Source organism: Nannizzia gypsea, genomic scaffold (genome assembly GCF_000150975.2).
Source record: "Nannizzia gypsea CBS 118893 supercont1.2 genomic scaffold, whole genome shotgun sequence".
NCBI classification, from domain to species: Eukaryota; Fungi; Ascomycota; class Eurotiomycetes; order Onygenales; family Arthrodermataceae; genus Nannizzia; species Nannizzia gypsea.
Genome location: NW_003345200.1, coordinates 3,327,992 through 3,347,532, shown reverse-complemented (window position 1 = coordinate 3,347,532; position 19,541 = coordinate 3,327,992). Strand labels below are relative to the sequence as shown.

General features: G+C 48.5%; 8 protein-coding genes across 8 annotated transcripts; 4 read left to right on the top strand and 4 right to left on the bottom strand.

Moving 5' to 3' along the window:
- Positions 1-980: 980 nt before the first annotated feature.
- Positions 981-3,602, bottom strand: MGYG_03274 (hypothetical protein; the record flags this gene model as incomplete). The annotated part of the gene is made up of 3 exons (XM_003175705.1): positions 981-3,211; positions 3,277-3,507; positions 3,575-3,602. The coding sequence occupies 3 exons, from the start codon at positions 3,600-3,602 to the stop codon at positions 981-983; spliced, it is 2,490 nt and encodes an 829-aa protein (XP_003175753.1).
- Positions 3,603-4,615: 1,013 nt separating this feature from the next.
- MGYG_03273 (hypothetical protein) lies at positions 4,616-6,214 on the bottom strand (the record flags this gene model as incomplete). The annotated part of the gene is made up of 1 exon (XM_003175704.1): positions 4,616-6,214. The coding sequence occupies one exon, from the start codon at positions 6,212-6,214 to the stop codon at positions 4,616-4,618; it is 1,599 nt and encodes a 532-aa protein (XP_003175752.1).
- An 851-nt stretch (positions 6,215-7,065) lies between these two features.
- MGYG_03272 (telomeric DNA-binding factor trf1) lies at positions 7,066-9,781 on the top strand (the record flags this gene model as incomplete). The annotated part of the gene is made up of 4 exons (XM_003175703.1): positions 7,066-7,186; positions 7,274-7,701; positions 7,764-8,414; positions 8,474-9,781. 4 exons carry the CDS (start codon positions 7,066-7,068, stop codon positions 9,779-9,781), a joined length of 2,508 nt encoding a protein of 835 aa, XP_003175751.1.
- Positions 9,782-10,526: 745 nt separating this feature from the next.
- MGYG_03271 (hypothetical protein) lies at positions 10,527-11,639 on the top strand (the record flags this gene model as incomplete). Its single annotated transcript, XM_003175702.1, has 2 exons — positions 10,527-11,105; positions 11,172-11,639. The coding sequence occupies 2 exons, from the start codon at positions 10,527-10,529 to the stop codon at positions 11,637-11,639; spliced, it is 1,047 nt and encodes a 348-aa protein (XP_003175750.1).
- Positions 11,640-12,316: 677 nt separating this feature from the next.
- Positions 12,317-12,838, bottom strand: MGYG_03270 (mitochondrial 37S ribosomal protein RSM19; the record flags this gene model as incomplete). Its single annotated transcript, XM_003175701.1, has 4 exons — positions 12,317-12,359; positions 12,455-12,637; positions 12,718-12,733; positions 12,796-12,838. 4 exons carry the CDS (start codon positions 12,836-12,838, stop codon positions 12,317-12,319), a joined length of 285 nt encoding a protein of 94 aa, XP_003175749.1.
- Positions 12,839-13,105: 267 nt separating this feature from the next.
- MGYG_03269 (inositol polyphosphate multikinase) lies at positions 13,106-14,385 on the bottom strand (the record flags this gene model as incomplete). The annotated part of the gene is made up of 2 exons (XM_003175700.1): positions 13,106-14,234; positions 14,315-14,385. The coding sequence occupies 2 exons, from the start codon at positions 14,383-14,385 to the stop codon at positions 13,106-13,108; spliced, it is 1,200 nt and encodes a 399-aa protein (XP_003175748.1).
- Positions 14,386-16,219: 1,834 nt separating this feature from the next.
- Positions 16,220-17,068, top strand: MGYG_03268 (hypothetical protein; the record flags this gene model as incomplete). The annotated part of the gene is given in 2 exon segments (XM_003175699.1): positions 16,220-16,783; positions 16,796-17,068. The coding sequence occupies 2 exon segments, from the start codon at positions 16,220-16,222 to the stop codon at positions 17,066-17,068; spliced, it is 837 nt and encodes a 278-aa protein (XP_003175747.1).
- A 653-nt stretch (positions 17,069-17,721) lies between these two features.
- On the top strand, positions 17,722-19,478 carry MGYG_03267 (hypothetical protein; the record flags this gene model as incomplete). Its single annotated transcript, XM_003175698.1, has 4 exons — positions 17,722-18,009; positions 18,071-18,153; positions 18,289-18,537; positions 18,602-19,478. The coding sequence occupies 4 exons, from the start codon at positions 17,722-17,724 to the stop codon at positions 19,476-19,478; spliced, it is 1,497 nt and encodes a 498-aa protein (XP_003175746.1).
- Between the last annotated feature and the right edge of the window lie 63 nt (positions 19,479-19,541).

Here is a 19,541-nt window from a genome sequence, read left to right as displayed (position 1 = left end):
CGCGGTGGAGAGAGGCGGGAAAGAAGGCTAAAAAAGGTACATCCGGAGCTGGTGAGATCGAAAAGAATAAAAATAACACAGATTGCAGGAGGCCTGAGAACAGCGTAGTACCCAGGGTGACGCAGTCCTGGAGCTGCATCACCTCTGCTGCTGGTGCATGTCTCCCTGTCCATGCACTCTGTCTTCGTTTTCTCTCTCTCCGTGCTCTATTTGCTCTCTTTGATGCGCCCCCTTGAGTCGCTTTTCTTCTTCGTCTTCGTCTTCGTCTTCTTCTATCAAAACGAACAAAAGGAGGCGAAAAGTTGACATGCGGTTCGCCTTTCTCGATTTGGAACTCACGTGGAAAGTCTTGGCAGAGGCTCTTCTTTTTCTTCCGTAGCTGCTTACATAATCTTGACATCAAAACCTGGAGCAAGCGCAGAAAGACCGAAAAAAACGCCAGGGATGAGGCAGGACAGGACAGGGATGGAATAACCAGGGGTAAGATGGACACTTATATTTATTTACGGGGACTCTGGATGGAACTCGCATCGGCCTTTACTCCCATGGCTATGGTAAAATCATAGTGGCTTCCATTGTTCAACTTGACTACCAAGTCTATAATTAACTAGTTAGTTACCATGTTGCTTGCGGTTTGGCCTCCATAATCAACCTGCTTCTGCACATCCGCTTCGACTTCCGCGAACTATCAATGCATGCATACGTAAACAAACAGAGAAAGGGATAAGTAGGAGCAAGGGAAGGAAGAAAGCAAGGTAAGTGGAAAAAACTGGATAAGAGATATATGCAACTTCGAGGCTGGAACGATCGAATTCGGCAGGGGGGAAGGACGGTTCATCACGTCGTCAATGTCATCAACTAGGAACTACTATCAAGTTTGTAACGCAAGAGCAAAAGGATAAAGGAAGCGAAGACAAGAAACATGCGGTAAATAAGACATGGAAGGCCTGTGGAGAGCAGATATGTATGAACAAAACCCGCTAGCCAAATGCTCGTCTGTCGCCCTCCTTTCGATACTTGTCAAGGGCAGCAGAGTCCTCATCGCGGAGAAGTTTAAAGAACCGGCGCACGTCCATCGGATTGGCATTTGGTCTGGTACGAAGCAAGTCCATCCATGTACTCTCGGTGCAGGGTGCCGCTGGCTTTGCAGCCTCGATCTTGTTGAGCTCCGTCTGACTGGCTCGTCCGGGGGCCTGGCTCCCATCCACATCCCCGCCCCCATCGAATGGCGGCAAATACCCATGAGCGTTGACCTTTTGCTCGATTGCCAGAGTCTCCACTTTCTTCGAGTCGTGCTTTCGGCAGTGCTGCTTGCATGGAGTGAACGAGAGCGGGCTCTGCTGAAGCTTGCTCAGCTTCTTAAATCGAGCTGGCTCCTTTGAGGACCCAGCGTTAGCAGCGGGCGCTTTGACAGGTTTGGGAGTTTGAACAGCGGTGGCTTGTCGTGCCTTGGGGTCCACGATCTCCAGTCGCGCGCTGGGCCGTCCGCGTGGCACTTCGATCCTACCTGAACCGGCTATATCAGGGTTGCGGCCTCTATTGGTGCCTAACCGGGTTATATGTGCTGTAACCTTGGCTAGTTCCTGGAAGAGAGGCCCCAGGGGTTCGTTGCGCTTTGCAGCTGCCTCGATTTTTTGGTAGATGGCACTCAGGTCAGGGTGGAAGCATGCAGTCCGCGTTGGTTCGGCAATCGCCTGTCCAGTCGCTGAGGTGATTATTCTCATATCATCCTCCTCGTCATCGTCTGCAAGTCTCTCCAGGATACCCATGGTATTTCCTCCAGATACTGACCAGTTGTTTGAGGTGGTGGCACCAGATACTGGCATGTTGGCCAAGAACCCATTATCACAGTACGGCTCTGGTGACATGTACAGAGACTCGGTTGTCTGAACCGGAGAGGTGAAGCCATGTACGTCACTCATGCTAAATGAACTGCCTCCAGTGTTCGTTAATCCGGGATGGTAGTATCCTCCTTGAGGAGTCATAATTGGCGTACATGGTGGAGCCGTGATAAAATCGTGGGCACCTGCATTTGAGCACTTTTGCTGAAATTTTGCCGGAATCGCTGGATCATTACCACCACTAGATCGCAACACCACCTCAATATTTTCTTTGAGAACCCTAGCTGCATCAAGCTTGGTAACCAGCTCCATTCGCTGAATTACAAGAATTTTTTTGCTAGCGGGGTCAATGTCCCATGTATGCACAGCCATATAGCGATCCAAGTTTGATAGCTGTGCGGAGATCATTTCAAATTCCTGGATAGCATTCTCCAGCATATTGCCTAGACCGCGTGAATCAGTGGGCTGGGTAATTGTCTGCCCTATATTTAGACCTGATGCCATAGGTCCGATAAGAGGACTGAAGGCTCCCGGTAACTGATACATCTGCGCCAGATTTATCATTCCTAGTCCAGGCGGTGTTGGATATGGTGCAATATTGCAAGCGGGACCCATAAATTGAGCTTGAGCTGCTCCCTGGGCTTGGTCTGAAGCTGTCTGAGAGATACCCGCTGGAGAGTAGTACGGCTGAAAGCCAGTGAATGGGAATGCACTTTGGTCCGTCTGGCTTTGTGTCATAGATATTCCATCCATCCCACCATTTCCTAGGGTTGGAACGAAGTTTAGCCCTCCCATCTGGCCTGGCGTCGTTGGGTTAGCAGTAACGGTCGCACTTATCACAGGTGTCTGATACTGGGGTGTGGTTTTACTTGTATTTCTCTTATATGTTTGACTGATTGCTGAATCTCGTCTTCGACCCTCTTCCGATCGGCCACTGTGGTCCATCGTGGCTCGAGTACGGTGTCGCCTCATAGTTCCGGTATCTTCCTTTGATTCGTCGCCCTTAGCGGACATAGGAGAATGGGAATCTCCCGGCCTCTGGCTGCTTGCTGGATCCACCCCCTTATCGGCAGGTTTGAACTCTGGTGTGGGACTAGCACGCAAAGTCATTGGAACTATGCGGCCACCAGCAGTGACCCTATGATGTTTTGGTGAAGCATGCTCTTTCAAAAATCGAGCGAATCCTTCGTTGGTTTGAGCAGTGTTTCCCTCAGGTGCATTTTTTGGCTGACGAGATGGGAATTGGAAATGCGAAGACTGCGTGGTGTGGTAGCTTGCTTCTGAGTCCATAGACATATCAGTTGATGTCCTGGTATGGTTGATCGACTTTTCCCGCAATACATAGGACCCAGAGCCTAGTGATCTCCGACCTATACAGCACCAGAGTTAGGATATCCACCAACCTCTTGGGGCGAAGAAATGACACCTCACTTACCACTACCATAAAAACTACTCAAGTTTAGACGCTTGGGACAACCTGTTTTCCCCACGGTTTTCCCGATGCTCAACAACGTTTCAATGTCATACTTTCTAGGCTGCAGCTTGATCGTGCTGGAAGGCGAGGGGCCGCCTTTTCCTATGTCCGAATCCTCATATACCCGCAGTCGAGGCTTTTCCTTCCCTTCATTACCAGCATTAACTGCTTCTCGGAAGATCGAAGATGAACCTATATAAGAAACAGAACCAAGTTAGGCTGGTTTGTGTATCCCCAGGTGGTACATCTATTTACTTACCTTTACTCTGAGCTAGCACCGTAGCCATGACTTTGGTTTCTTATATCCTAGCAACGGAATAATTTCAGGAATACGATAATAAAGTAGTATCCAATCTCCAGTTGCTTTCACTTTCTCGGTTATCAAGATAATCGGCAGATATTTGGATCCTAAGCCAACTACCTGTTTTCCTTTTCCCCCGGTATCGATAGCTATCTGAATATCTCCAGGCAGCTTGCTGACTGAAGTGAGGCCGTGGCCTTGAGGGACGAGTGTATTCGCTATTGTGCAGCTTTGGTAGGCCGTTTTGAAGGTGCCAACCTGGTACGAAAGCCAGGCTTGCGCACCCTTTTTGCAACAGAGTCGATTTCAAAGAGCTCTAGAGCTGACGAGACGATAAAAAACGTCGTTTTCGGCAATGGAGTAAAGGTAAACGAAGCTTTCTGGTGGATTGGAAGAGGTGGTTTTCTTGCTATGAAGTAGACGATGGCTTCTGTTGGAAGGCAGGGGAGAGGAGCAAAAAGAAACTGGAAGGAAGAGTCACTGTGATATAGAAAAGAAAGAAGAAGTGAGACGGAAGCAAAGAGAAGGAAGAAGAGAGAAATAAAATAAGTGATGAAGATAAGTGATGGAGGTTGCTTGTCTTTCTCTTCCCTAGACGCGCCCATTTTACTATTGTTGTCCACCCTTAGGATGTTTTCTGCCAGCTCTCCCTCTATTCACTGTATTCACCAAGGAACAACACCATGCTTATTCTCCCATTCTTCTATTCATATATTCAGAAATTATTAATAACGAACACAACTTTCATTAATACTATTATATAATAGCCAACATATCTCCAATTTAGGTATTAAAACACAATGTGAAATCAAAACAGCCCATATACTATGATAACTATAGAAATGAATAAAGGAATGATAAAAGGAAATTATAATCCAATATATAATAAGCACCCACAGCAAAGGATAAAAAGGAAGGAACACAGTGTATTGTGGTATCCGCTGCCTCTTGCATAGCTAGTGGCTTTTAATATCGTCTTCAAGCGTTCAAGGAAACCTGCTAAACAGTGTCACGAGGCTTGACTGGCTTGGTAGCGGGATTCAATAGCATCTCGATGTCCTCGTTGAAACTTGTTGCGTTAGTTTTGTTGCTTGAAGCAATGCTTCGTGGAGACGACACCCAGGCATCACGGAGGCTTCCTGGATTGGTGATGCTTCGTCGCAGTTTCCGTCGGAGTCTCCGACCAAAATTGGTCATTAAAAATGAGAAAGTAACGAAAGTAAAGACTATACCTAACGCTGCGCCAGGGACAATGAGTGCGGCAGTGTCGAGTGGGGGGAGAGTTTTGAAGTTGCACTTCTTTTCGGACTTTTGTTCGGTAAATTTTTCGCAGAAGTATTCTTTACCGTCACAGGAGCGACACCATTCTGAAGTAGATATCATGTTGGACACCATCTTATCGGCAAAATCTCTGTAGGGCATTGCAGTGTCTTTGTTGTTGGTTCCAAACATCGGGTATGATTTAAATTGCTTTTCAGGGTTGGAGGTATTAGTATCATTGCGGACCGAGAGCCGAACCATCAGCTGTGACTCGTCGGCGGGAAATTTAGTAATGCCATCTTTCGCCATACTGAAAAGATCAATCATAATGGATGCGCCGTTGTTGGGAAGACCGTTCAAACTCTCGCGATATGGGTCTGAGACCACGACATCTAAGAAAGCCATCATGGGCTCATACCCTCCAAACATGAGAGATAGCTTGTTGAGTGAACCTTTGCTTTTCACATTCTTTTCAAGTGCGCGCATAACAGTGTAGGCAAGAGATCTACCTGCAATGGCAAGTACCTTGTCCGGAGACCAATAGACGTCGGCACCACTAGAGATTGCGTGTGCCCACTGGCTTGCATATTGGCGAGCTGTATCAACATCGGCACGAGAAATAATACCTCTAGCACTTGAGTTGTAGGTGTATTGGTAGTTGAGGTACTCATAGATAGTAGTGGCGTGATAGATGCTGACCATTTCACGAGGGTAGATGCCGAAAAGCATACGAGGGTACATCTCTGAGTAGAATTTTTGGCTACTATCGAAGACATCATGGAACTCGTTAGAAGCGGAAAATGATCGGATCGCATTGGTATGATTTGGACAGTTCTTGTGTCCAGACATATGTGCAGACATGGGATCTTCTGCGCCATAAGTCAAAATTATTGGATACTGGTAACCGTTGAGAGGGTAGTCAATGAAAACGCCGTTGTCGTCTGTTGCATAACTCATAAGGCCACGCGAGAGAGAAAGCTCCCGGTGGGGAGGGTAAAGTCCTTGCATGAAAGCTTGGGCAGAAGTCACCACATTGGGTTCTGGTGTAGATGATACTTCGATTTCATCGTTTTTCAGGATAGTAGAGAGCCAACTAATGTCGGCAAAGGCTACACCATGGTTTCTATTGGATGTAATATAGCGTTCACGAAAGGTACGGCCTGCTCCTGCGAGCTGCTGCGCTCCCACAGGAGTGAGAGAGTTGGCCCCGACAGCACCGAGAGGAACAGTCTCTCCATTTATTGTAAAGACGACTGATCCCCAGGTTAACTGCTGATTGTTGTCTTGGGCATATGCTTGCATAGCAAAGAAGATGAGGAGAATGCTGATGAAAAGCATGGTTGCTGTTCGAACTTCGGGTAGTTCAGATGGGAAGAAGCGCGGATTGTAATATATCGAAATAATATTACCGCCTTGATAATATGATATAACCGTCTTGAGCTGATAGTGTAGGACCAAAGTAGAAGGTGCTGAAAAATATATTTTTGGGATGAAGAGGGATGGCAGCGAGGACGGGCATTAATGCTTATCCCAAGTAGTTTTCAGCTCAAGTCGATGACGGCAGTCAGAGTTTAGGGGCTCATAGGCGTCATCGAAGCCGGAGTCTTCTATGTCATAGACTCTATCGAAACCAAGGTTCAAGGCGTATACATAGCTTAGCTCACAAAAAGGTTGATGGCGAGTAACCCAAGGCATATAAATAAGGTATTATATGGCCTTCGACAGTCGAGGGGGTACTGGGTGGAATCGGGCAGATATATGCATCTATGAGCATATATCTGCCCTGAAGATAATAATTTATATCTAACAGCATAGATATTACATGGTATCCATTGGGGGTCCTTTCAAAAACTTGTCCCATGTCGGTCTCACGATGCTTGAGAGAATGACGCCCTTGACTATTGGAACCCTTGGTTGGACGTCAGCTCTAGCCGCTGGATGAACATTAACCCGGACCGTCTGAGTACTTACATAAGCAAGACGTTGAAGTAAGCACAAACTTTAAAGTGGGGCTGCTGATCGACTTTTCTTAAAGAGGTTTAGTTAGGGCGAGCGAAGGAAAAGCCCTAAGAACACGCCCAAAGAAGGGGCTTGGCTCCAAGCCCTAACAGAGCCCTACTTCCGCGCCCTATCCCTAAACCCTCATTTCTGCTTGATCTGGGAATAGCAGCAGCCCTGAAGTTATATCGATGCCGGAAGGGCAGCCAGTCAGCATGACCGATCATCCGCAAGCTGGAGATCCCCCCATAGACGATAAGTCGGCCGCCGTGAGACCGGCTTCGGTTGCGACACCTGTCCCTGACTCCAATGGTACGTTTTGGGCTTGTTCCTTGCCTGGCTTTTGTCCCGCGTTTGACTGTTGTATAAATGGGAACTGACTAGATGAGTCTGTCACAGAACAACCGAAACAAGCGCATCCATTGCAAGATGACGATGCATCCTTGGCCCCAGATCCAAAGCGACGGCGGACGGACACCCCTACCGGCGCTGACATTGCCGATGATGCTGCCGAAGAGGGAACGATACCATTTGAGAGTCACCGTCTCGCTCTCAGCGAATCATACTTCCCTGTGAAGGGCGATGTAGCGAGCGGGACAAGCCAAAGCGTCGAGCCCGGTCCGGTCAAGGAAGAGCTTGGGGACTTACGTATACCAACAACCCATGCGGCTTCACCTGAAAGCGTAGCTCATGCTATATCTCATCTCCTTGACCAGTCGAGGAGAAAAGATACAAGCAAGCAAGCTATTCCAGTTGATTCCAATGCTGCTTTGCTTAAAGCAAACTCGAATCTAAAGGCGCAGAGTCTACCGATACTGGATAACTTGGTAGGTACAGCCTTGGATCTATGTTGCAGCTGGCAAATGCTAATATCTGGTCTGACCATTAGTCTACGCAAATTCTTTGCTTCATTGCGCGCACGAGCTTCCAAGATCTGACTTCACTTGTCTCTGAGCCGCAGTCGGAGAATTCTCAATCCTACTCTACCCTACGCTCTCTATTTGATCACACGAAGAAAGTTTATACCACAAGTAAACCCTTCCTTTCCGCGTCGGAGCTAGGTTTCACAGACGCAAGCCAGGTAGAAGTGGTTCGAAAAGCAAACCTAGCGTCCTTTGTCTTCAGTCTGTTCGGATCTCAAGAGATTGGCTTTTCCGAGCTTCACGACAATTTCCTTGATATATTTGTTCCCGAGGGAGGGCGGCTACTCAAGAGCCAAGCTGCTTTATTTCTCGAACTAAAAACGCAGACGTTTATCGCCTCAATGAACAATCCAGCTCGGCCAAAAGTTGAAATTCTCTATGAGTTATTCCCTGACCATCTTGGAGTCAATTTACTGGCACGAAGACCGGGCACTCGACACCCGGCGCCAAGTGAGACTGATTTCGTCAAACGAGCACACTCGCGACGAGATATCCTCCTAGGAGAGATCAATAACCCAGACTCAATTCATACTCTGCCAGAAAAATACCTTTGGCAGGACTTTTTGAGGGACATCAGCGTTTATGTTAGCAAAAACATCGACTCCCTCACCACACAGGTTTGTTCCCCAGCCCCCTTTTAACTCTAGTGCCGATGAATATACTTACCTTTTCATAGACCAAACGGCCAAATAAGACACGGTCACCAACTTCGCCGCAGGAAGAGGAGGTAGAGTCTCCTGCTACTGCGCTGGAAACACAGTTCCCTGTAGCCCCACCGGCACCCCCTGAGCCTGCCCCTATTGAACGCAGAATCGGGAGGGTTGATCTCGCTGCTCGGGCTGCCCGTGCCGCACAGATTGCGCTCCAAGGTCAGGGTGTAAGGAGAGCGAGTGCTGTAACCAGCCCTCCACTCCAACAGCCGCAGCCGCAGCAGCAGCAATCACAACAACAGACTTATCAGCCAGCACAACCATACACCCAACCAACTGCCCCTCAATCCTCACCACCTCCACCCCCAGTCCAGCAGCCAGCCCCCCAGGCGACCTCTACATCACCACCACCACCTCCGCCGCAGAGCCAGCCTAGTATCCAGCCCTCATATACTCATTATGCCCCTACGCCCACTACTGGCTCACCACAACCATCTCATCTTCCTTTCCTCCAAGGCCAATTCCAGTTCCAACAGTATAGCCCGCAGACGCCAACCGAACCTTCAACGGGGAGAAATCATGCTACAACTGCAACATATGGGTACATGCCAGGAGTCCCTCATTATTCACAGTCTGAGCCTACTCAGATACTGTATGAGCGTGCTAGACTTGCAACCACAACACGGTCGTCACCGAGCAGCCGCCGTGCAGGACTTCCCAGCCAGCGACGACCATGGACCACGGAAGAGGAGAATGCGTTGATGGCTGGCTTAGATCGTGTCAAGGGGCCCCACTGGAGCCAAATACTGTCTATGTTTGGCCCTGGAGGCACCATTAGCGAAGCTCTCAAGGACCGTAACCAAGTCCAACTCAAGGACAAGGCACGGAACCTCAAGCTCTTCTTTCTAAAGAGCGGAATTGAGGTCCCTTATTATCTCAAGTTTGTCACAGGGGAACTTAAGACAAGGGCACCCGCCCAGGCAGCGAAGCAAGAGGCCCGAGAACGAGAACGGCAGCAAGGAGAAGAGGACAAAGCTCATGTTGAAGGGATAGAGGGGATGATGGCCCTCGCCGGAGCTCATGCTTCGGCGTCAGTAGAGCCTTCTATCGGGGGCGTGGAATCGCATCCTAACACGCAGCCCGGCACGCCAGCAATCCCCACGCAGCAACAGGAACCTCCCAACCACCACCACCATCCCCATCACCAAGACGACCAGGACCAGCATGCAGCTGAACGATCGGCTGAACAGGTTCTATATCAAAGTCTCACCCAAGAGAAAGCAGAAGGGCTACAGATGGAGTCCCAGCGTAATTACGTGGACCCTTCGTTGTAACCCCTTATCATACCTGCATTTCCTTTTTCTTCCTCACACTTAACACATGCGTCGACATAGTCATTCTTCGGAGTAGTTGGATGTGGTTGTTATTTGGCAGGAAAGCGTTGCATGTCGTCTTCATAAATCACGAATGTTCTTACAGCGTCTCGTCAACTCTTCAGTATCATATCATATACCAATCCCCTATGCATATCATTGACTTCTCTTCAAACCGTCTTGAGATTGTTTGCCTCATCGTACGTAACTTCTTAGGGGTAGCCAGTTGTTCGCCTCGAGCAGCAGCCAGGTTCGACTTCTCAGCCATATTATCGCAGGGAAACATCGAAAAACGTCAACATAGCGCCCATAAGCAGCGCCTATATCTCTCCGTAAAGGTTAACTCTTGGTGACAGTAACTCACGAGGTTGATATACGGTGCTGGCAGGCTGGTAATTTTGTGTGAGGCGACTAGCAAGCTCCAGCATCGTCGGTGGAGATATTTATTTCACCTCACCGTCCGCCATCCATCTCGCCATCTTGTCAAACCACCAGCATCATCCCATCCCATCTATCTCCGTCCTGCTACGTCTTGCTGCGTCTTGCATCCCTCAAATGATAAAGAAAGGCGCCTAGCTATCCTACCGTCCGCTGCGCAGAGAACCGCCGGTCACACGCATCGCAGCCGGCAGCTCACCGCATCCTTGCCGTTAAGCTCTTATCACCTTCACCATACGTCCATACACAGCAGAGCAGACACATCACCATGGCCGAATCAGATTCATCGCAGCCACCACCTCCACAACCACAGCCGAATCAGGTGGGCGTCACACAGCCATCGCAGGCCGTCGCGCAGGAGTCCGCGAGTCCAGCGCCAAAGGCCAGCAGTTCGGCTTCGCCACCGTCACAGGCACAGATATCTCAAGCTCTACCACAGGATACAACTGCTTCAGCAGATCAAGACAGCTCTGAGCCGGTGATCAAGCAGCAGTCGCCCAGCTCTAATCCGTCTGAACCTGCTGTGGCTGCAACCGGAGAAGGAGGGAGTACATCATCGCCGGCAAAGGATGGTGATATAAGGCCTCAGGGGACTGATATCAAAGACACCAACGCTACGGAAGACATCACCATGGGGGGAACAGAGCCGGAAGCTGAAGAGACTACGGTGCCAGAGGCGGCTGGCGGTACTGCTGGCGGTGCTGCTGCTACCTCAACGGCAACCGTTGCTCCAGGCATTCCTGAGCCTGCGCCTGGTCTAACCGGGCTCGAGTCGATAGTACCTCCCTCGAAGAAAGACACTAGCCTGAGAGAGTTTCTCAGCCAGATGGATGACTATGCGCCTATTGTATGTTTGTATTAAATTCTCACTCTGGTAAATTTGACGACGCCATGCTAACGCCAGTGACCATAGATTCCAGACGCCGTTACTGCTCACTATCTGACCGTTGCAGGCCTCCCGCCACCAGGACCTGGACCAAACAACACTCCCCCTCATCTTGCCCGCCTGTTAGCCCTGGCAACACAGAAGTTCATTGCAGACATTGCTGCGGATTCTTACCAATACTCCCGAATCCGTAGCTCTAACAGTGCATCGTCTAATAACCCCATGGGCAGCATAAATGTCACCGCAGGTCTAAGCAGCGCAGCTCAGGGTGGTCAGCCAGGTGGTGCGGGGGCTGCTGGTGCTACCGGTACTGGCGAAGTATCTACCAAGGGAAAATCCGGTGCTGGTGGTCTGCACCTTGGTGTTCAACGTGCTGGCTTTGGAGGCGGAGGCCAAGGAGGCTCTCAAGGAAAGACCGTCCTGACTATGGAAGACTTAGGCATGGCTGTTGGTGAGTATGGAGTTAGTGTGAAGAGGGGTGAGTTCTACCGGTAAAAATTATATTCTATCGGTAGGATTCTCCAAAGCCTCTTCTCCATTTGATATCTTTTCCCGATCTTTCCACAGATCATCTGGATACCCCCGTTCTATTTTCCTAGCTCGACCCGGGCTTAACTAATCAGAGCTTCTCATGGTGACCGGGCTGGCGCATTGCTGATTCATGGGTTGAAAAGGCGCATTTTTCAGGTGGGCAAATCAGGTTCAAAAAGGGAGTTAGGCATTTGTTACTACTATTGACTCCTTGGGCCATCTATCACCCATGAGCAATACAGGGGTTTTCCAAGCAGAATTATAAACTAGAGTACCATCTCAGCATAATGGATACTATCTCCAGTAGACTGGATAGCCAATTTCTGTAATGTTATAATATACAGCTTCTATATTCGATAGTAATACAATGATCAGCCAGGTGCTCAGCAGTTCCTTCCATGCTGCATAAGCTATCGCTCTTCATGTTAAACAACCAAGTGACATCAACGCCCAATAACCAATAAAATATAAGATATATAAAAAAAAAGAAAAAAATAGACCAGATAGCTAGCTGGTAGCAAGCTAGCAACCATGTAGCGGCTCATCTGCAACTCCATTCCCTGTAATACAGAAATGTCTTATTACGCATTTATTCCACTCTTCGTCCTCATCCTTTTGCGTGAACCGTCAGAGCACAACATTTACTTGTTCTTTGAGTGTTGGTAGGTGAATCGTTTTCGAGTCCTAAGGATGTATTCCGTTAGTGCTATGTTCCAGCATGAAGGCACCGCTGCATTTGATATCCGAAACAGAATCCCCCACACAGGAGTAGTACATACGGCGCAAATTCTCCAAGTTTTCTCCCAACCATCTCCTCGGTAATCAGAACTTCCTGGTATAGTTTTCCAGTGTGAACTGCGAATCTTAATCCGACAAAGTTGGGCAGAATGGTAGCTGCTCTGGCCTGCGTGCGGATAGCTGGTGTTCCTGGTGGAGGAGGAATAGTCTTTGGCAGCGGAAGACTGGAGAGAATCGTTAGAATTGGTATGAGAAACGACGCTATCTAATATCGCAATGCTGATTGTAGGCTCTTCCAACGTACGGTACAATATTTGGTCCTGAACACACGTAGATTAGCTCAGTCCGTTCTAGCCTGTGAAGAATAGCGTAGTATACTTACCCTTCCATGCGGACCGCTTCAATAGGGCACGAGTGGGAAACATGATTGCTGCCTCTTGAATGGTTGAATCCTCAATCCCAATTTCAAACTGCGCAGTTGACCTCTTGATAGAAAGTTGAAAAGAATGAAATCGGCGTTGATTACCTAACAATAAAGAAATGACTAAGCTCATAATCCTGACTAATCAAAATTCTCATCACGTGAACGGTGTAAACAAATGAGTAAGAGAGGAGGAAAAGTCGTATCATTTCATCTATTCAGCAGTCATAAAGCGACATCTAGTCTATTCTCTTTCGTATCATCATAGGCTCTAGTTGGAGGCCTTGGCTAGGTCCTCCATGATCTTCGCAACGTTTCTCAGGCCGTTCAGAAGGTTTTCATCCGGTCCCTGGCCAGGCGTCCAACTGGCATGTGCAAAGTCGATTAGGCGAATATCATGGACTTTGGGGAGCTCTTCTTCATCTTCATCTTCCTCTTCTACTTCCTCATCGTTGTCTCCTCCATGGCCCGTAGTCCGAGTGGATATATCTTCTGGCTTGTTGGCTTGCTCGCGCTCTACCTCGAGAGCTTTTTCAAACGTTTCGGGGTCACCCTCATAGACAATCAAAACACTAGCGGAGTACATGCGGCTCTCCTCCGACTCCAGGACGGCTTGTATCGCTCGTAACTCGGTAGCAACCCTCTCCGCGACAAAAGCTGAACGATCCACCTTACCGGCCTTAGCGGAGGCGAGGAAGGTTTGGAAGCCCTGATGGATGTTATTCTCGTCGAAACCTCGACCATACCATTTATCAAAACGAAGATAGCCCTCTGACTCGGTGATTTTCGCCTTAGACTTGATTGTCTCGCTAGCAGTAGAAGGAAGATATTCTGCAGTAACATCGGCGTCAGTTCCAAGTGGTTTGCCTTCTCCAACCCATGTCTTCATTCCCGCAATGCGGAATCCCAAGCTCCCACTTGTCGTCTCAGCAGCCACCTGGTCGAGCTTCTTTCTCTTGTCGGGAACAGCCTCATCGTCCCAGAGTCTCGCACCAAGTTTAACATCCAGGACATTTGGCCGTACAAAGCCATCGGTAATATTCTCCAAGACGATTGACAGGCCGGTCTCGAGCTTCTTACCACCAGACGGAACCCATGGCTCATCCGGTTTCTTTGCTGGCCTAGTGATGGCGATGCTATCTGTCTCAGTCGCCAATTCCATAGGCAGCGAACTCTTTTCCACAGGTGCCTCGGCTGAAGTAATAACCAGCGGTGCATCTGCATGGGCATTGGATAAATCAAGGGCCTCCTTGGAGGCACCAGCACTCAGCGAACCAATAAACGTAGGCATGTATTTCTGAAACGCCGGGTGATTGGCGCTCGATTCATAGAACTGGATCTCCTTCTCGGTGCAGGGTTTCGCTATGAGAGAACCCGATTCATCGCAGCGGACACCTTCACTAATACAGGCAATAAACAGTCAACGATGAGCTCACAACCTCGCTTGCCCCATATCCGTCGTTCAACGTCAGTAACTTACTGTCCGGCAGCGGCATGATCAAACGCCACAAAGTCATCCTCATCGAGCTTCTGGCTCTTCGAGGGAGGCATTGTTGAGATCCTTGAATAGGAGCTGACAGCTGGTCAAAAGTTGTTGTATGGCAAGATACCCCGTACCGTCGGACCTCAGCAACCCGATGGGAGCCAAGTGAGTACCTAGGTAGGTAAAGACACTAAATGGATCAATCAACCACAGTAGTAACACTCTTTCGTTCAACAATTGCGCGTATAGAAGAGAATAACTAAATGGATAACTGCTGAATTTCTACTCCGTACAGAAAACGACTTGCTCTGTTGACGCTCTTGGATTGTACAGCAGCAATGCTGAGTAACTAACTGTGGGCTTGGCTGACGTCACATTGAACTTCAATATCTATAAGAGAGATTTGCACTTTGTAGCCAAAGACCCTTTCAGCAATCTTTTAGCAATGAAAATGATTTTGTTACCTGAAAAAAAGAGTCCACACTAGTGGTTAGGTGGCCAAGCTATATATTTTGACAACGAATTACCATATAATCGAGCAGGAATGGAAGCTAGATTAACAGGCCCTAAATAATCGATCCAGCCCTTCGTGGTAACATATGCGACACGCGCAGCTGGTCTTCATCTTCACCATGAATGTACGGATATAATTATCTAAAGCCGGCAAATAGCTTCAGTACGGCAATATAGGCCATTAAGCGAGTGAACCGATCGGGTCAAAGCAATAAACAAAAGATCTGGCTCCTCTTTTGTCAGTATACACTGGGCCAATTTGTGGAGCACAGCCAAGGTACAAAAGCCAAGGGCCAGGTCATTGGTATGGACTCAGAGCTTTCCGCAAGCTCTACCAGGCTCTTTCTATAGCTGTCAAAGCTTGGATCACAAATATCAAAATAAGCAGCAGCTGAGGGTTGCTTGTGATGGAGTGAACGCTGATTGGCCTGACAGTGACCAAAAGCTTATTACGACAGATATCCAGCTATGACGTCATAGGCCGAGATATAAGGGAAAACTCGGTTTAGCCCCTGAAATTATTTATTCTCCTTTATACTGTGCACAAACAGCCTTATACCCAAAATACAATCCGGGAGATGCATATGTTATAGAGTCCTATCAACACAACATGTCGGTCTTAGATTGATTAAGGAGGCCAGGCTTCATCTTGTGTTGGTTCTTCAAATCTATTGATTGGGCTTCCGGAAGGAACACCGCAGGTTGAATGTACCAATATGAAAGAGTTGGCTAGTACTCTAAGACTTTGACCAATATTATCCTGATAAATATCCCCTACTTACTTTGAATACCCACGAGCGACTTACCGTTCTTCAAGTTATAGCTTCTCGGCCTCGTGGACTTATAAGCCGAGCTCTCTCAACGGGCATCTCATGAATACCCGCTATATGAGCCTGAGCAAAGAAATCTAAGATTTGTTTGACTGGAAAGCCACTTCGAAAAACGGGATCGATTTCGTTCTTCGTTCTAGCCATAGAAGTTGAATCCATTATACGAGATTTTGGCTCAACCTGCGTTACGGCCATAACTTCAACTCCAACTTCTGCAAAGAGCCCGATGGCAGCTTCACACTACCAAAGAGAGTTGCCCTAGCCTCATAGTTGGAACGAGTTTGTCAGAACATATAACCAAGCTTGCTTTCGATGCTCACTGGTGGCTAGAAGCCGAAGGGTCTCGTACCCTGGTTGTTATTACCGCCAAAGTCGAATAGCTGACCAGAATGACGACCAACTTATTGTTTTAATATTTGGACATGGGGTTCAAGATTATCACGGAATCTGCCTCGGACAGGTCAAGGAAGAGGCTGGCAAACCCCAGTTATTATTTGTTAATAACTTTTACGTGGCGATTATAGCACAAGCAAAGATTCGAGCCCACCAGACTTATACCATGGCTGTCAACGACGAGGACGAGGACGAGATCATCCAGGGGGCCTACGCGACGCTCAAGACTGCTCAGCAATCCTTCCGGAATAAGCGAAGCGGATTAACTCGTCGAGCCTCCAGTGCCACCCCCCTTAAGCCTGCCACCGTGGTTGCTGAGCCTGCTCTTGTTCAAACGGCCCGGTCTGCTCTGATTCCCCCTGCGGTTGATAACTTATCCGACCTTGCCTTTGAGCGTCTTCCCCCCGCTTGGAAAGGCAAGGGTGCGCGCCCTGGCCCTGCCACCGCCACTACTGCCACCTCTGTCCCTGCTCCTACCCCGGCTACCCCTGTTGGCGCGGCCAACCCCTCGGAGCCCACAGGTCCTAACCTTGCTGCCATTGCGGCTCAACTGGAGGCCCTTATTGGCAAGTTTGCCGGTCACCAGGGCTCTGACGACTCCTTGGGTCAAATTACCGTGGACAACTACCCTGACATAAAGCGGATGCTGGCCTTCTCCAGGCTCGAGGGCAAAGATCTCAACTCCAATGATTCCCTGCTGAGTGTTGGAGACCCCCTCCTCAAGCTCCAGGTCCTGCTGTAGGCCCTCACCGCACGCAATGTGGAGAGCACTGATGTCGAGGTTTCCCGTGTTATCGATAAGCTGCGGGGGCTTCGCTCTGACCTTAAAAAGCATGTGCAAGACATCCAAGACTCCCTTGCTAGCGGCTTTGAGTCCGTTGTCTCTGCTGTTAACCAGGGGTTCGATACCCTTGCTCAGAGCTCCATCCCTGCCAGACCAGTCGTGCCTCCAGCTCTCGCTTCGACCGTCACTTCTGCCACAACCGCCTGTTATTCTAGAGGCTGGCTGGTCTAACCCATCTATAAAAGGTCAACTCGGCTCAACGTTACAGGTATCTCTGGATCTGGCATTAAGGAAGAAACCCGTTCCTTGCCTTTGAGCCGGAGCGTTGGCAGGGCCTGTAGCAGCAGCATTGCACCAGCAATACTCCAATCTGTCGTAGCAGGGGATTAACCTAGGTAGCAAATGGCCGTTTACTTTCTTTCCTTTCTTTTTGTACAATATTCAATATCCATCTCAGAAGTGGTACTGTTGAGTGGCCAGGTTGTTTGCTTTGCTGCATTAACAAGATGCAGCTATGCGATAGGCAGACAAAGAAGGTATAGAGGCTAGCAAAAAAATACTGAAGCAGTTAAGACTACTTCTTCTCTCTTTCTCTCACTCTTCCTTTACATATTCGATATTTCTTCTTCACTCTCGATTTTTATTTTCCAGAAGATAGGCCAGGCGAAGGAAAAGTGAAGCGACTCTGCCAAATAGAGTGAATAATTTAGTCGCTCTTTGAAACAGTTGCTTCGGTTTCTTTATTTATGACTTGACTGAGGAACATTCAGACGTATCCTAACATCTCCTTGGCCACCTACAAAGGAGCATCCAAGGACGTTTCACCCTCAAGCCATTTTTCATAAAACCGTTTACTGGAAGATCTGACTTGGAGCCCAGTAAAAATGGAAGCAACCCCTGAACCAGACGCCGCTGCTAGCAGCACTTCAACCCTGAACAATATGCCGATTGACCTACCCCATCGTCCCAAAAAGATGGTTAATGAAGACTCTGACCAGATACAGGTCGAAGCCCAGGAGGATATGAGTAAAGGTGATAAAGGAAAAGCTGAAGAAACCGATAGGAACCAGGAAGTCGAGGCTACGAAGGCCACAGCGGAATCTACAGATAAGACCATATCAGTCCCCGTGAAGAAGAAGCCCAAGAAGAAATCTAGAGGAAAGAAAGGCAAGGTAGGGTTCTATCCAGCTAATAAGTATTTACATATGGAAGAGACTAACTCCCGGATAAAAGAAGATCACAGGTTTTGAGGAGTACTACGTTGACCCGCCTATGACTCCTGCTGAGCATGAAGAGGAGAAATCCATCTACAGCCAGTAAGCCTTACATATCTAGAGGATTCCATATTGAGGAGTAACTAACTCAAATAATCAGGTCTAAGCCAGCTATCCAGTACGTCTCAAAGGGACGCGTTCGCAATTACACAAGCAGCTATACTGACTTCTTTATAGGCGCCTCGAGACAGCAATACAGAGATACCAAGCTAAACGACGTCTTGATTCTGATAGGAGACACATCTTCACGAAGTACATGGCCTTTGGCGGTGTCGATGTTGGACCAAAGATGTTCGAAGGAAATGACCAGCGAGACCTTCAGTCCATGGATGCAGAGGCCATTGCAACGGCGACTGCTTCCTCTAATATTCCTCAGGACCGTGAGAAATGGAATGTTGACTTTGAAACTGTTGCGAAGGGGTTTTTGTAAGTTTATTTCCTTACCAGTGACTTTAGACTGGCGGATGTTGAAGGCTGACCCTCTATATAGATCATCCGTTTTCCCTCAAGTTTTTGCTATCGACACTGAGGAGCTTGTCCGGCTCGGAACTAACACTATTAAAAACTTCCTCAACTACATCTTACACCATGATGTCTGCCCGGAGTATCGAGACGACATCATGGCCGCTCGCAAAGTAACCAATCAGGCTGCCGATGAGCTGTGGAAGACTTACCAAGCCGATTCCAACGCCCCAGGTGACTTCAACATGGCTTGTAGTACACTCTTTGGTGGTTCATTCTTCGATACATACACTGAGGAACGAGAATGGGTAGAAAACTCAAACACAATTCCATTCATGACGATGACCGCTGCCAGAAAGGTAGTCAAGTTTGGGATTGCTGCTGCAGGGAGCCTCGAGCAGGTGGTTAAGTTCCGAGACTTGGCCGTGTCCAACCAGCTTCGAGCGACTCTCGTGCATGAATACGGATTTGAAGTTACAGAAGTTATCCCTCCATCTACTGAGGTCACTAAATTTTACGAACTGGATGCTCCTGATCTCAAAGCGGTTGGAAAAATACAGGCTGTCGCATGGCGTGACCCCAGCTTGCCAGATGAAGACCTTGCACCGGGTGAAGAGCGAGCCCCTTACAGCCATATGAAGTTTGAATTCTTTGTGGAGAAGAGCCTTCTCTCACACTTCTTTGTTGGAATGAAGGTCGATGCAAACGTGTGGGAGCTCAGCTGTGGCATTCATTATTTCGACAAATTCATGGCCACCTATTGCTCGTTCTATACCACTTTGCCGAACGAAGGGATCTTGAGCTGGAAAGAGCCTCGGGATTTAAGGGGAGACCATATTGTCTGGGGATCGAAGAGGACTGGAAAGGACGAAGATGAAGATGAAGATACTGATATCGAGGCTTGATACAGTGAGATGGAGGTTTATTTTCTTTTCTCTGGTCATTTTCTACCTGGCGTGTCGCTGGTG